Raw genomic sequence first — 15,799 nt, 5'->3', positions numbered from 1 at the left:
TATATATATATATATATATATATATATATATATATATATATATATATATCGACTTCATTTTGATTAAAAAAACATAATTTTCTTTCACAGTTAGCTTCTTCCTATTGCTTTTGAACTCATATGATTGTTTATTTTGTAATTCATCTCCAACATCTATGTATTTCGAATGTGTTTTTTATTAAACCTCTAGTAGAAACTTAATAACTTCCTTCGACACCTACCTTGTGTATATTTGCATTGTTTGTTTGTTTGTTTTTATGGATTATGCGAAGTGGTTTATCGAGTTTCTAATGAACAATTGCAATCTTTCATTATAGTTTTCTGTAATAAATTTCAATATACTGAACTACATGTAGTTGATAAAATATTCTTATATACGATTTGTGGTGCAAAAATTAAACTTATAAACTCCATGAAAAATATATTCAAAGCCAATTATAAGCTCTAATAGAGGATACAAGAAATATGATAGAGATATTTGATTGAATTTTGTTAAAATTATGTAGTTTTTGATGGTTCTATACCTAATATTAGATACATAACAGTCACATATTCCCTAAGCCCATATATATATATATATATATATATATATATATATATATATATATATATATATATATATATATATATATATATATATATATATATATATATAAAGCAAGCAAAAGGAGTAAGATTGATGCTAGAAGATAGATGCTAAGTTGAAAGTTTGAAGCAAATTAATTATTCTCTGAACTTATGCAGGCTCCACTTTTGGCTATTATATATTAAGCATCTGAAGGGTTTTATTTATGACTCCATCATTTCAAGTAACAAAACAAGTTATGTCTTCAACAGAAAAACAAAGGTATAGATATAGCCTTTTCTCTTTCTTTCTTACTCCCTTTCACTCTCTTTGTATGTATTTATGTATCTGGAAATTCTGCATATATGTTTATTAAGTGGAAAAAACTACATGTTCATGCTTGTAGAGATCGATTATCGCCTAGGCCCTAATTAACGGTTGATGTTGTATTTCTAGTGATGCGTGTATTCATATGCATGGCGGATAGTAATAGTAATATATATATATATATATATATATATATATATATATATATATATATATATATTAGTTTTATTGTAGGAACTCATAGTTTTGTTTTCAAGGATGTCTATTGTACACAGAAAAAATTACCTGGATTTATTAAGATGCAAGAAAAAATATAGACTAAAATTTTAGGGAAATGGACCACTATTGGAATTTGGATCCACAACTAATTAGGAAGCCACAAGAACTCAAGATAACCAAAAACTTTTAACAGCTCGATCCTGTGCATCATATCACTGTAACAAGCCATAAGAAAGACCTTCATGTTTGAACCCCTACGTTATTTAGGCATGACATGGGATATAAACTATAAAAATCGGGAAATCTTAATGTGAGACTAATAAAACGGATTACAGCTAGAAAAGTTATCGTATATATAAATAATTAAATTCTGATGTCATATATGTAGAACATATAACGACAAACTAAGTCATCATTAAGGTGTTTGTATGGTTATTTAAACAAAGTTTGTTAGACGTGTCTACTTAGAATATATAACGACAAACTCAGCAATATTTTATCACCTATCTCATTAGCAAAATTATAATTTTAGTCAAGTTTATTACAAAGTCTAATTTTAAAATCAAAGTTTAAAGCTTATATTATAATTTTATCATCAAATAATGAAATTATATAGCCTAAATCAGAACTTATTTATTTATTTTTACTATGGCTGATAGTTGATTTTTATTTAATATATAAACAATTAAGTATCTTCTTTGCTGAAAAAGAAATATTCTTTGTAAAGAAAAAAGCATACTGTTGAAAAAAAATAGTTATCGTTTATATACCATAAACTTATACTTTCAATTCCACATCAGAAACAGAAAGACGCTTTCAAAACCTATGGAGACGGAGATGTCCGAAAGTGAAGATGTAAAAATTGAAATACGTGGCAATCAACCGCAACCGGCCAACAAACCTAATGACACCATAGTCCGGGAGTGGGAAGTTAGCATTCAAGGTAACGAGACAACCCAACGTCCAGAACGCAAACGAAAAATGGAGAAAGTACCTCCACTGCTCTTAAAAGGCGAAAAAGGTGGAAGAAACCGCCAATACTACGCGCCAGCGGTGGTTTCGCTTGGTCCTTACCACCATAAACGAGACGACGTCGCTGCAGCCGAGAAATACAAGCTCATAACCCTCGAGGAATATCGCTTGAGCTGCGAAAAAACCACGGATTCGTTATACAACAAGGTGTTCGAGGTTGTACACGATGCTAGAAAGTGCTATATCGATGGTTCTACAGATGAATACAACGATGAGCAGTTTAATCGAATGATGTTGCATGATGGTTGTTTCGTTTTGTTCTTTATAGAGTGTGTTGCTTGCCGAAACAATAAGTTAATGCTAAATAATGAGTATTTAGGAGCACTAGGCTTCGCACACGTATCTCGTGACGTTTTATTGCTCGAGAACCAAATCCCGTTTGTAGTGCTCCAAGTGTTGTTGGATTTGCGATTCCCGGTTGATAGAGGCGAAAGGATCTTAAATGGGTTCTTTAACTACTTGAACTATGGTGAAATCACCACAAGGGAAGAAAAGGTGCTTGAAAATAAGCAACCACTTCATCTTCTCGAACTTTATAGGTCCTATTTCATCTCGCTTTCCTCCTCTTTTGGTCTTGGTTCGATTAATTCGGGCATGTGGCGAAGATGGAGGAAAAAGATCGAGGTTGATGCTGATGAAGATTGGAATTATGTAAAGAGAAATCGATCGTTTGCATCAGTTATGGAACTCAAAGCTAAAGGGATTTTTGTGAAATGTAGTTACGACGAGTCTTCCAACGAAGACATAAAGTTTCATTCACGTTGTTGCTATGGTGAGCTTGAGCTTGTACGTCGAGCGGTGTACTCAAATTCAAAAGCTATTTACCTTAACATGATTGCTTACGAGATGTGCCCTCATAATCCTAATGACTTTCGAGTTTCGACTTATATCCGAGTAATGAAATCACTAGTTATCCATCATGATGATGTAAAGGAGTTAAGAAACAACAACATATTGCTTCATAGTCTTGGTAGAGATGAAGAAGTGGTGAAGATGTACGATGAGATTGAGGCGCCGGCAGTGAATCTCTACATGTTTAACCAACTCCGAAGAGGTATTGAGAAGCATTGTACTAACAAGTATAAGACATGGGCGGCAGAGCTGATTAACGTCTACTTTAGCAGTCCATGGAAGACAGTGGCTTTGTTGGTGGCTACTGCTATTCTTTTCACTAGTTTTCTGCAGACTTACTTCACCATCAGGCCACTTCCAGATGACTCTAATGGGGATATTATCAAGCTTTTGAGACATTGCGTACACTCTAAACCTCCTTCCGCACCTTGATCGTAAGGAGGTGCTCCTTTTTACACCACTGACCACCGCACCATGTCGGAGACTTGGAGGAGTTAGATCAAAATTGCATTTTGAAATATATAGGAAACCCACAAAGACATCTCAACTAATTTCTAATAGAACTAAAAGATGTGAGTTTTTGTTTCATCAATTAAGTTATGAGAGTTGTAAGCTTTCTTTTGATATATATATATATATATATATATATATATATATATATATATATATATATATATATATATATATATATATATATATATATATATATATATATATATATATATATATATATATATATATATATATATATATACACACACGAGTACAAGTTATGTCAAGAGTAATGGAGTTTATAAATTCTACAAAAAAAAAAGAATGCATTTTACTTTTTTGCGATAATTATAATCGACTTATATTTTTCTATCGGTAATTAGATGATATATAAGTTAAAAAATTTGTTTCTGGAATAACAATCAAGAATTCCATTGAACATAGTATTTGATATTAGAGAAAATGCCATTGAGATCTCACAATCATATTTTGATTTAAAAAGTCATTGATGTTATTTTTTAGCATTCTAGAGACATGAAGTCCTTATTGACCTGCTAAATACAATATTAAACTTTTTCTTTGTCCAGTAAAAACGACGTGACAATCCATCTCCAAACTTTCTAAGGAGAAATAACACAAATGTCCTACGAATTTTTTAGGGTTTGTCAATTTAGTCCCTAAACTTTTTTCGATGCTTTATGAGGGAACGAACTCCAAAGCAAACTGTCTTTTTAGTCATCATGACTTATTGTAAGATTTTGCCCCATCAACAATAACATGTATGTATTCTCGATAGGACCAATTCCATCTGCAAGATTTTTGTTTTTGTTTTCCATATCTAAAGAGAGATAAAACCCCTAAAAACAAAACTCAAGAAAATTAATCAGATTAATTTAAAACCCATAAACTAGAAAGAGTTGGGTATGTAACATTATGGTCATTAGAATCTAACCAATTTTCAAACCAATTGGACAACAATAATGCTTGCTGAATTTTCTAATTCAATGAAATATGATCAATAAAAGCATATCTAAGATCTTGGATTGAGTTCGAGGAAGTGGAGTTCAAATTAGGCATTGAAGTACAGTTCCAGAAATCAATATGGCCAAATTTTTGCTGTTTTAGCAAGTATAAAGCTCGTAATTCAGAATCACGCATCACCTTAGAAGCAACCACATCCATTTGGATAGAATTCGAAGAGAGATTTGTGCGGAATAAGGATTTGAAATCGGTGGTGAAATAAATGAAGATGATAAGAAGAAGGAGAGTAATGGCGAAGATATAATGCCTGTGTTTCTAGGCTAGGCATTAATGATGATGTAATAGTCTAGGCCTACCTTTGTAACTTGTTTTGAAATAATACGATGTATTATTGATTATTATGTGTTTTATGCTTAATTATTATTATTTAATGAATTAAGGATAAAAATAAGCATCGAAAATAAATGTTAGACAAACCTGATATCTATGAAGAAAGTTGTAGTGGTTGAAATAAAGATTCTGGAGATATAAAGAATACCGAAATCCGAGTTATAACGAAGAAATTATGACTTGTCGAAGTTTCGCGACAGAATCGATATGACGCTATGTGACGTAAAAAGTGAATTTACGATAAAGTGCTTTTTAGCCTTAGCGATCTAAACGAAAGTCGTAGTGTTTGCTAAATCGAGAGCGTACATAAAAAGAATGCCCAAATCTGACTTCGTATGAGAAAGTTATGATTTTTCTAAGTTTCAACTTAGCAGTAGACAGCTAAAAACTCGAATTTTAGATCGAGTGATTTTTAGCCGACACAACCTAAACGAGAATCGAAGGTCTTGTCAATAGTAGTACAACGGTAAAAAGACAGATGAAAACGGACGTCGGATGAAGAAGTTATGAATTTTTAACGGATTTTCCTGTCCCGGTCTGCTAAAAATAATAATATTAAAAATAAATTCAAAATTAGCCAACAGAGTCTAAACGAAAGTTGTAGAGTATAATATCGCCTACACGTGCATATAAAGAATGTATAAAACAGAGCTCGTATGCGAAAGTTATGGGTTTTTGAAGTTTGGGGCACAAAATTCGAGAAGCTTCGCATACTAGGCTCGGACTCGGCCACGTACAAGCTTCGCATCCGAGACGCGTGTCCGGTCCGTGGCATGACCGAAGCGAGCCACGTTGCCCTTCCCTTGTGAGTCGTCCCGTGTCCGAGCAGGTGAGTCATCCGAAGCGCAGGTCCAATCCGAAGCCGACGCGTACCCCTCGCCCTCGCCCTCGTTGAGTTGTGTGTCCCTTCCCCCTTCGGCCGAAGCCTCGCCTATATAAAAGGAGGTGCGAACCCTCCCGGTTTAGTTTGAAAATTTCACACTTTTTACCCCTAAATCCATTTTAAGCTATTCCAACATCCCCGAAGCCCCGAGATCATACCTAACACCCGAAGAACGTCCTGAAGTGTCCGAAGAGTCCGATAAATTTATTTTTTCGGTTTGAAGCTCAACCCTCGCAAGGCCCGGTTTTCATTAAAGCTCCCGTTTTTATCGGAAACGATCATTTTAAGAAACGAAGTGTTGCCCGATTATCGTTAAATCAGGTGAGTGTGTAGTCATTTTCATCTTACACATAGATATGAAGTATTTTCTATAAAATACGTGCTATGTGTAATTATATTGTTTCTTTATTTGAGATGAGTATTAAATAGATGTTTTATACAAGTTTTAAACTGTATATGTATTTTTATCTACAAATATGTTGGGTAAAACATGGGTAGATGAAATAGTTGATTTGTGTTAAAATGATGAGAGGTGTCGATGTTGTTGTTGTTGTTGTAGTCGTCTAGATGAGTATAGATGACGACCATAGATCTTTCTAGACAGTCTAGTGGAACACTAGCAGGCTCGCAACCTGTAGGTGTTAGTGAACTATATGTTCATTGGTGTACTCCATCCCCCTCATGGTTGCCTTAAGGACATGTATGGATGAGGAATCCCCTTAATAGTAGTGTCCATCTCGATGATGATCCTTAGGATAGGTCCCTTATGATAGGTGTTTAGGACGTAAAGTGAGGATAACTGGAACGGGTAACCAGGGTTAGTATTGGTTGATGAAATTAATAAATTTATTATTGGTTGATAGAATTAATAAATTTATTATTATTTGTGGGTTGAAAACTCTATATACACACCAGACTTTCAAGCCTGACCCACTCAGCTTTTTATATTACAGGTAGTGGACCCAGAGCATAGTTTGGATGATGAAGAAGGATTTTTGGATTATAGGCTCATAGTTGTAAATAACTGTTGTAAGGCTTATGATGTACTGTTTATGCTTTTGGTCTGTATCGGAACATGACATCCCGAGGTTTTGTTATATAATGAAAATACATTTCTTTAAGAAATGCTTTGATAGATAAATTTTTATTATATTTTGTTTAGTGAACAAATTCCGCAACACCTTTTGGAAGATTACTTTGATTTTATTTTAAAAGCATAAACTAAATCGGTCTTTTCTGGACGAGAAATTTGGGGATGTCACAGAAGATGTCCATTTTATTGAAGATTAAATTGTGAACATTGTTAGATTGATAGGAGTGACATGGCTCTTAAACCGGCGGTGATCATCATCGTCGATCTGGAAGGTGGAAAGGCATGTAGATTTCGAGGACTGTGTCATTTTGAGGAATTAAATGGCGGCGATCTTCTTCGTCGTTGGAAGATTCTCTATCCGTTATTGCTGCAACAAGTTAAGCTTCTGAGACTGATTAGTGAGTAGTGTCACATTGGTGGTGGGTGACCGACGAAGGAGGTGAAAGGTGGTTAATAGTGTGAGATCCGGTTGGGTTGTTACGCATCATCATTGCCAGAAAGGGTGTAAATCAAGAAATTTATTAGGTAATTTATGTTCTGGCATCCGAACAACCAAACTGTTATCGTATTCATAGCATCTTCAAAAAAAAATTATAATTTTATTCCATTTACACCATAAATTCTCCATGGTGGCAATAGAAGAAGACATCGTAATTGGAAGCAGGGAAGGTGCGGATCTTTCTGGATCTTCTATACTCTTGAGAGGTGGCTTCTAAGAGCCTCGATTACTGCCTTCTTGCTTTCCATGGGGTTGTTTCGAAAGTTATTCTTGTAATGCCTACTACCTGCTAAATTTGACCTATCCAGAAAACCCGCATGTCATTGTTGACGGGGAAAAATATTGAAGACGTGGCACTGAAACTTGCAAAAATAGGTCATGATGACTAAAAAGACAGGTTGTTTTAGAGTTTGTTCCCTCATAAAGCCACAAAAATAATTTAAGGACGAAATGGAACAACCCTAGAAAGTTTGTAGGACATTTATGTCATTTCCCAAACTTTCTGATATCGAATTCCTAATCACCAATCATTAATTAACTATCCAACTCCAAAAAAAATGTTAAGGTGGAGAGATTGATGTCTAGACTTTGATATCCCTCACTTCCTCTTGAGATGATTAATGACGACGACTGGGAATACATCTCACACACAAAATCCATTTCCTTTTTGTCAACGATTTTTTATTTCACATTTCATTTTTCTTAACTACGAATTTGATTGGAAAGCATCATTGGAGAGATTGATGTCACTTGTAATGAAGCCACGAAACCATCATTGTCGGTTGTTTCTCCTATTACTAGTGTAAGCACATTTCAAAATTCTAACTTACATACGAGTTCTTGCCCTACGACTGAAAACAACATACCCGTTTCTTCTCGTCAAATGATACTTGATAGATACTTTGAATCGACATTCTTGAAATCTGAAAATCAGAATGTAAGGTATGATGAGGAAGATAACCTTGATTAAAATAATGAAAGAGTAGACAATGTTTGCATCCTGCGGAAACCTGGGTATATACCCAGGTATCTATAGACTTAACAATAGCTTTATGTTTTTTTTCTTAACCCTGATGTTATCTCTTTTGGCAAGAATGTGTGACTGTAGGAATTGAGAGGCGTAAGAAGTTGCACAGATGAGATGGTTTTAATTAACGAGTCTGATATTTGGAAGTCAAAACTCTCTCCTAATGGGAACTTTTCTGTCCATGATTTGCGTGTCATACTCGACTCTAAGCTTACTGTTCCTATGCCTAATCCGACTGTTTGGTTAAGGCTCGTTCCGTTGAAAATTATTGTCTTTGTTTTGAGGGCTTGTATTGATAGGCTTCCTTCGGCTGTGGCTCTCGCTCGCAGGGGTATTTCCGTCTCGGGCTCCTCGTGCCAGTTCTGTAATGGTGGAATCGACGATTCCAATCATTTTTTTTATAAGTTTTCCTCAGGTGGAAGTTTCCTTAAGGTGGATCTTCAATTGGTGCGGTATCCCGTGACAAAATTTTAATTAAGTTGGGGGGCTTGTGCAATTTGCTGCAACTTGGGGAAATTGTCCTAAAAAAAGGAAGATTTTGTTGGCCGTCCTCTATGGTTTCTTATGGTGTATTTGGAAAGCGAGAAATGATAGCCTTTTTAATAATCTGGGTTCTTCTCTTTCTTTGATGGCGGATAGTGTGCTCGCTATGGTGTTTGGTTAGATCAAACATAGGGGTAATTACGAGAATTGTAAATGGACAGTCTGGGTTTGCTCTCCCTTTGATATCATGTAATTGTTTTGTTTGTTTTTGTTTGTACTTGTTTTTTGTTTTTCTTTGCCCAAACTTGTCTCTTTATAGCATGTGGTTTTTTAATAAAATTTCTCCGTTTCCAAAAAAAAGTAAAATAATATCGTTTTATTTTATTTTCGTAGAAAAGTCATTCATATTTTTTTAGAAATGTGTTCCGTATTTACAAATATTCTCACCTTTAGTAAAAAACAACGGAATTTCTGACCATTTTTTTTACTTAGGCAATAGTATATTATATCATTCATAATATATTTCAATACATATCAATGGAAGGCAAATGGGCAACAAGCTGTGCCGCTAGCCCTTACTGGATGACAAAACTAATCCTTTTGAAAACATCTATGGATCTAGGAGATATGACATTAGAGTGCATGACCCGTTGGACTCTGTTGAGGAGATCCACCGCCTCTGGTGCGAGAAAACCAAATGTGTCAAATGAAAAAGGTACAAACACATGTTGATTTTCTATACATGCATTCTCGTGCTTTGCCACTTTGCACACAACAGCTTTCAAAGCAGCATGCCCTGCTATGAAAACCCTACTCCTCAAACTGACGAGAGGAGAGACCTCATTAAGATCCTCACACGCGTGCTTCCCTCCTACCCATCCAAAGACCAAAATGTCAGCCGGTCTAAGTGTGGATCTTCCATCCTGCGGGTCCGTCAAAAAGTTTATTGGCGCTTCTTTCTTTGCAGAAATACTAGCACGCCGACAAGCATCAAAGAGACCATCCCTAACCACATCATGTCTATACTTGAAACCAGGGAGCTCTCTACAATGAACCGTATGTTCCCCAAAGGTATCCAAACATGCCTTGCGGCAAACTGGGCATATCTCGTCAATTGGGAATAGAGGAATCATGAGGTGGTAACGAATGATAGTTCGATACTCCATGGGAGACATATGCTGGCCAAGGCCATCAATGGGGATAGTTAGTAGAAAATCTTGAGCATGAGGTGCCTGAAGACACTCAAAAACTGCTTTCTGTCTAACAGTCATATCGAAGTCGACTTCCATATCTTTGACGATTTTGCTATAAAGGGCACACGTCGATGCTTTTTGGGATTTAGGGGTGGTGTCCTTATTAGTGAAATCGCTATAGTCGAATCCTGGAATCGTATCGCGAAGACGAGTCATAACACATAGGTAATCAGAGTCCATACCACATATGCCACTGTCACGTAAGATGTGGTCTTGTAATGCCCAAGATTGGGCCCTCGAGGCTACAAATGTGTAGGAGGAAACCATGTATGCCGAGTACAAACCCAAACCACCGAAACGAATAGGTAAGGAAGCCAAACGCTACTGAATGTCTCCAAAGAAGGGGCCTCCACATACCACCATATCCTTGATAGATCTGCGTAATCCTTTGTCAAAGAACCAAGCTACCTCTTCTATGTGCACCGGCTGGCAAGTCCTTAAACGAAAGAAAAGTTTTGCAATGCCTATACATGATCGAAGCAGAAGGAGCTCATTTTGTAGGTCACACAGTTGTGGAAGAAGACCCATCAAATCAACAACATTGACCGCTCTCTTCATGGCCAGCCTGCTAATAAACCCTGCGTCTCTACTAACAACCCCCCTTAAGGAGCTTCACCCCTAAAGAAGGTCTCCTTATGTCCGTTGGGAATAAATCGACACGAAACTTCCTACCATCACAAGATGGCCAAAAATCTATGTTTTCTTGATGTTCAACTCAAGAACCAAGCCTGGACCATTCAACCGAATAATATTCAACACTCTAGCCACCTCCTTTGAATCCCCAATGACAGTTCCATCATCCAGGTACCAAGCATGGAGAAGAAGCTTATAATTGTCTCTAATCTTGTGCATAAGCAGGTGCAAAACAAGGGCAAAAAGAAGAGGGCCTAAGGGGTCGCCTTGCTGCACCCCAGTGGCAGACCATATATGTTGGTCTCCGATATAAAGTCTCGTTGCTTGCCCGTACAAGAAATTCACCCACAAAGAAATAGAAGGGCACATCATCTTAACCTTGTGGAGCAATGCTGATCTATCCACCAGGTTAAAGGCATTCGAGAAATCCACTATCAACATTACAAGAGATCCATCGGCATGGTGTGCACTCAACACCCTATTGGCACTATGTAACACAACCTCAGCCCCCCATACTATGGAATAATATTGATATATGTTATTATTTTTTAAAAACCAAATTGCTGGAAGGGCTAAAATGTCGTTTATTTTATATGGGTTATTTAACATTTTTATTTAATATATAAAATATAGAATATAGTGTTTAATTAATTAATTAATTAATTAATTAATACAATTCCTTTTATGAAATGATTTTCGATACAATTCTACGTACCAATGTACTATAAAGTACATTGTTACGTATGAAAATACAATCATCATTTGTTTTGTCTGTGTGGCGGTTTCTTAATTATAGCCTCTTATTTTCATAGAGTATATGATCTTCTTGTGGCCCAGTGGTGGTTGCGTTAGTTACGGTGGTGGTGGTTTATATTTACGTATGAATATTAAGTTCCTCCGTCGCGCCGGTATGCGGGAGGGTTTTGCGGAAAAAAAAGATATGCAACCCAAATTTGTTCTCACGTTCTCAATTATATATATTTTTTTCTCATTTGAACTTAAGTCTCTCTCTCTCTCTCTCTCTCTCTCTCTCTATATATATATATATATATATATATATATATATATATATATATATATATATAAAGATGTGAAACTAAATTCTGGGCAATCAATATAAATTTATTTTTTATTTAAATTTAATTAATAAAGGGTTTTTAAACAAAATCCCTTGATTTATGGTAACAGGATATCAATTTTAATTCTCTAAAAGTATCCCCCTCTTTCTCTCTGCACTCATTAGGCTATAGTGAGTGAGACGTGGTAAATGAGTTGTTAAGGCAGGTGTTAAGGATGCTACACCACCCCTACCTAGTGCTAAGAAGAAGTTGCTATGGGTGTAGCGAGAGGAGAAAGGAGAGAGAAAGTAAGATGAGGTGTTGTGATTGGTTGCTTTGTATTTCTTTGTATATTTTATAATTTTTTTTCTTCAAAATTAAACCTACTAAATTGTCACACCTCCACTTCTTACCTTTTTTAGTGCTAGACATGCTAAGCTTATGTGACATCAAAAACTAAACAAATTCTATGTGGCAACGTGCTAAGAGTGTTACCACTCCCTTCAGCCTTATAGCGTATGTTGCATTCTCGCTTTCTCTAGAACATCACCACCGGTCATCACCATCATCGCCATCGACCATTGGTTTCGCTGCCAGTTTAGTGTTGACGTGTATGTAGCAGCAACAACAACCTTACACCTTCACAACCCCCGTCATCATCATTGATACCACCAACCATCTTTTAGGGTTTCTTTTGCCCTGCTCCCAAACGGCTAGAATCTAAACCCCATGAAGAAGAAAGTTAAAAGCGAGAGCAACATGATCAAATGTGATCATACATCATCACCATTGTTGCTTTCACAATCGTTGGCTTCATCCTCTTCGTACATCATCATCATCACCGATCAATGTCTTCCCCTGCCATTGTTTTTTCTGCAGTCAACTAAAAATATATTTTTCATCAAAAAAGTCCCAATTACAAAATCCCTGAGCTATCTTGAATAGTCTTCCTCTTCCATCGCAAAGTTCCTACCCTATGTAATTTTTTATACTTGATTTTTGCATTTGATCACTACAAGAAAATCACTTTTTAGCGGCGACGCTATTACCGGCGACACGGACCTTTAGCAGCGACACTCTCTAGAGTCGCCGCTAAAGGTCCCTGTTGCCGGTAATAGCGTCACCGCTAAAGGGTGATCACCCGAATCTGCGTCTTCCCCTTCCGTTACATCTACACCGTTCGATCAAATATCTAATCCAACGGGTAAGGTACCTTATCCCAACTAACCTAATATCGGCGACATATGTGTCGCCGCTAAAGCTCGGAATTGTCACCGCTAATGATGCACTAAAAAATGACCGGGTACCCTTCCCTCCAGATTGTCGCCGCTATTGATAATAGTCGCCGGTAATAACCTAAGTGTCGCCGCCAAAGGCGTCGCCGCTAAAGGCTGACGCAGATAAAAAAAATACCGCACGCAAAACTTCATTCTTCACATTTGCTTTCTGTTTGCAGCCTCTTCTCCTTCGCCCCTTACACCTTCTACCGAGTTCTTCCTCAAATTTCTTCTTCCATCTTGATTTCTCCATATCTTGTGTCATATTAAGTGTATTAGGGATTAAGGTGTGATTTGGGACCAATTTCTAAGTGGAGTTCTTGAAGAAATTAAGCTAATTTGATTTGAAAATTTCTTTGATAATTTCCTTGTTAGTTTGTTTGTTAACACTGAAAAAGTGTTGATTAAATTTCCAAGTTTTGGTAATTTAATTTGTATGTTATCCTTGCAAATAATGTTGAAGTGATTTGTGACATTTTGGATGGCTCCCAGGTTTTGGATTTGTAATTTCATTGGGTGAATAACAGTTTTTCCAGCTATTACCGGTTGATTTCCGTCACTACAGGTTCTATTATTTCATTTTTTTGTGTGTATGTGAAATAGCAATCTACTTTAGCATCGTAAAATGCATGTTGAATTGGTAATTTTGGTTTTGTGGTGATTATTTGCTAAAAAGTTTGGTAATTTGGTTTTTGTCCCAAGTGTAAGAAATAGCAATGTACTTTGGTTTGTATCTTAGTTTACAAATAACAATGTATTTTGATAGTTTTTTTATTTTTTTATTTTTGACAATCTAACTTATAAGTTTATATATATATATATATATATATATATATATATATATATATATATATATATATATATATATATATTGTTATTAATTATGTATATGGAAAATCTTCGTACAATGCTCAGTGACCCGGCATGTAGGAATGAACTTTATTCGTTTTTTCAATCCCACAATAATCAAGGAAACGATGGAAACGGAGATGGTGGTATGTAAGGATGTGTTTTATTTGCATATGTTGTTATGCTTTGCTACTTGGTAGATTGTAAAAATTTGGTTGTTTTGCTAGTCGGATATTATGACTTTTGACACTATTTGTAATTAGCGTCGACACTATTATTTTTGATATTTAATCGAATATTGTTATTGTCGGTGACACTTTTACCGGCGACATTATCACCGCTAACCAAAATCATTAATTAAAAAAAAATGAAAACTGTTATTACCGGCGACACTTTTACCGGCAACATTATCACCGCTAACCAAAATCATTAATTAAAAAAAATTGAATACTGTTATTATCGGCGACACTTTTACCGGCGACAAGGGTCATTACCGGCGACATGTTTATTAGCGTCGACACTACTCATTAGCGGCGACAGGGTCAATAGTAGCGACATTTCTCATTAGCAGCGACATAGTGATCAATAGCGACGAAGCAGTAGTGGCGACTCGGTACCGGCGACGCGTCACCGCTATTAGTATTACCGACGACTTTTGCGACTTTTACCGGCGACAAATGACCTTTTTCCTTGTAGTGGATCATGATATTGATTAGTTGCACATGATTTCTTTTGGCTATAATTGAGAAGTTTATGTTTTTTTTAATCTTCATCCGTTTTGTGTATTAGAGTTTCTTTCGGCTATAATTTTTTTTATATTGGTTACCTGTATAATTGATTTTTTTTATATGTATTATAAAGTTTTATTTATTATGATCTAAATCGAATGTTAGTATAATCGGATTTTGAGCATTTAACTTTATGTAAGATTGGCTTTTGGTTTATGATGGTTTACAGATAATATACAAATAATAACAAAATAAGTCGCCCATTCTTATGATATCGAGTTGTTGGGAATAAAAAAAAAAATCCAAATGCTTCTGAAGCCTATTGGAATATGATAGGTCAATTTGGATAAACAAAATTGTTTGAAAACTTAATGGAAAATTTATTTATTGAAGATATTGTCTAATATTTATCTATTATAAAATCAATTATCAACCTATCATGTATTATGAAGTTTTCATATGTTAAAGAAATATAATATAGAAATAAATACTAAAACAATAGTCAAATTTATTGGTTTTTGGCTCATGTCTAAATGGCTTTTAGGCATTATATGATTTGTTTTTATCATGGCAGTGTGGTGAATTTTAATTCTTAATAAGTTAAAATTTATATGTTTACTTACCAAATAATTAGGTGATAGAACTTCTCAAGTCAGTACGATGAGGACGATTACAATAGGACGATTACGATAGGTGGCGGTGTGAGTTTTTGTGTTTGATTGGTATTAAACAAGATAATATAAGTCACAATTCTGCTGTTTACAAAATGGATTCTTAAGTACTAAATTTATTAAGTCTACTATGTGCACTATATTTTAAGGATACATATTTCTTACGTATAAGAAGTACACCAAGTTTTGTTTATGCTTATACATTATTAGAATTTTTTTTTCTGAAATTGTGCAACAATAACTCCTTTTTTTTTTTTTTTTTTTTTTTTTTTTTTTTTTTTTTTTTTTTAAAGATGCTGTTCGGCTAAATTATAATTACGTGATTTTTAATCTTTTCTATTCACATTTTTTTTAAGAATGTGAAATTTCATTAAATAATTGGGTTTTCCGATGTAAAGTTTTTCATCTGATATTTCACATTCCTTAAAAATGAGTAATATATTATCATTTAGTTTACATTCCTAAATATATTTTAGGTGTATATAAG

General features: G+C 35.2%; 1 protein-coding gene across 1 annotated transcript; it reads left to right on the top strand.

Moving 5' to 3' along the window:
• The first annotated feature begins 707 nt into the window (after positions 1-707).
• LOC111889261 (UPF0481 protein At3g47200) lies at positions 708-3,621 on the top strand. The gene is made up of 2 exons (XM_023885395.3): positions 708-847; positions 1,912-3,621. The coding sequence occupies exons 1-2, from the start codon at positions 792-794 to the stop codon at positions 3,425-3,427; spliced, it is 1,572 nt and encodes a 523-aa protein (XP_023741163.1). The 5' UTR covers positions 708-791; the 3' UTR covers positions 3,428-3,621.
• The last annotated feature ends 12,178 nt before the right edge of the window (positions 3,622-15,799 follow it).

The sequence above is a fragment of the Lactuca sativa genome, chromosome 8, assembly GCF_002870075.4.
Source record: "Lactuca sativa cultivar Salinas chromosome 8, Lsat_Salinas_v11, whole genome shotgun sequence".
Classification (NCBI taxonomy): domain Eukaryota; kingdom Viridiplantae; phylum Streptophyta; class Magnoliopsida; order Asterales; family Asteraceae; genus Lactuca; species Lactuca sativa.
This window is presented reverse-complemented; position numbering and strand designations above follow the sequence as displayed.

Coding starts and splice junctions, on each gene's coding strand:
- LOC111889261 (XM_023885395.3), top strand. CDS start 792: ATGACTCCATCATTTCAAGTAACAAAACAAGTTATGTCTTCAACAGAA. Junction 848..1,911: donor TCTTCAACAGAAAAACAAAG/GTATAGATATAG, acceptor ATTCCACATCAG/AAACAGAAAGACGCTTTCAA.